We start from the raw sequence: 768 nt of genomic DNA on the forward strand, positions 1-768 counted from the left end.
CAGGCGAGCCCTCGGGGGGTGGGGGTGGGAGCTGGACAGGCCGGGGAGATGCTGGTGGTGATGCAGTCGCAACAGAAGCCTCAGCACCTCCCCCACCAGCTGTGATGCTGGGGGCCCTCCGGGGCCTGGGCCTTGGCCCTTCCGCGCGGCCAGGGGGGCAGGTGGTGGGGACATCCAGTCTTACTGCTTAGGACCGCCGGCACATGGTGACGGTAAAACGCAGGCTGGGTTTTCACTGGCTTTATTACCTTACAAACACTTCTGCTACCCGCGCGCCCTTGACTGCCTGTGCCTGGGCTTTGTCCGCTGGTCCCGGGCTGTGTTCACCCGTCTTTGGCCACGGGCTGCTCGTGGCGCTAAGTGGGCGGGCGAGGCAGCGTCCTCCAGGCAAGGAGGAGTCCCCAGGAAAGACTCAGCTGTGGGCCTGTGCGTGGCTGGGAACCCTCCCGCGGCTCTGGGACCAGAGTCTCCTATCCTCAAGGGGCTCGTGGGCGGCGGGCTGAGCAGTTGCTCCAGGCTGGTGGGGAAGGGGCTGGGGTGGGGAGGGGCCCGGGTCCCACGTCTTCTCCTGCCGCCCCCAGGTGTGGAATCAAAATGGCAAGAGCCCCTCCATCACCTTCGAGTACACGCTGCTGCAGCCGCCGCACACCCACCGCCTCCAGCCCCATCTACTACAGCTTCTCGGATCCCACCTCTGACAGCGCAGAGAGCCAGGAGCTGGACGGGGTCGGGCTGGCGGGCTTCCTGCAGCACAACGCCTCCCTCTTC

At 66.7% G+C, this 768-nt stretch overlaps 1 protein-coding gene across 1 annotated transcript in view; it reads left to right on the forward strand.

The window, feature by feature from the left end:
- The window catches only part of ADAMTSL2 (ADAMTS-like 2), a 31,357-nt gene that overhangs the window by 14,603 nt on the left and 15,986 nt on the right, over window positions 1-768 (forward strand). The window contains 2 exon segments of the mRNA XM_010835193.1: window positions 582-662; window positions 664-767. Coding sequence (XP_010833495.1) covers window positions 582-662; window positions 664-767 — 185 coding nt within the window.

This window comes from Bison bison, unplaced genomic scaffold (assembly GCF_000754665.1).
Source record: "Bison bison bison isolate TAMUID 2011002044 unplaced genomic scaffold, Bison_UMD1.0 scf7180017845492, whole genome shotgun sequence".
In the NCBI taxonomy this organism is placed as follows: Eukaryota; Metazoa; Chordata; class Mammalia; order Artiodactyla; family Bovidae; genus Bison; species Bison bison.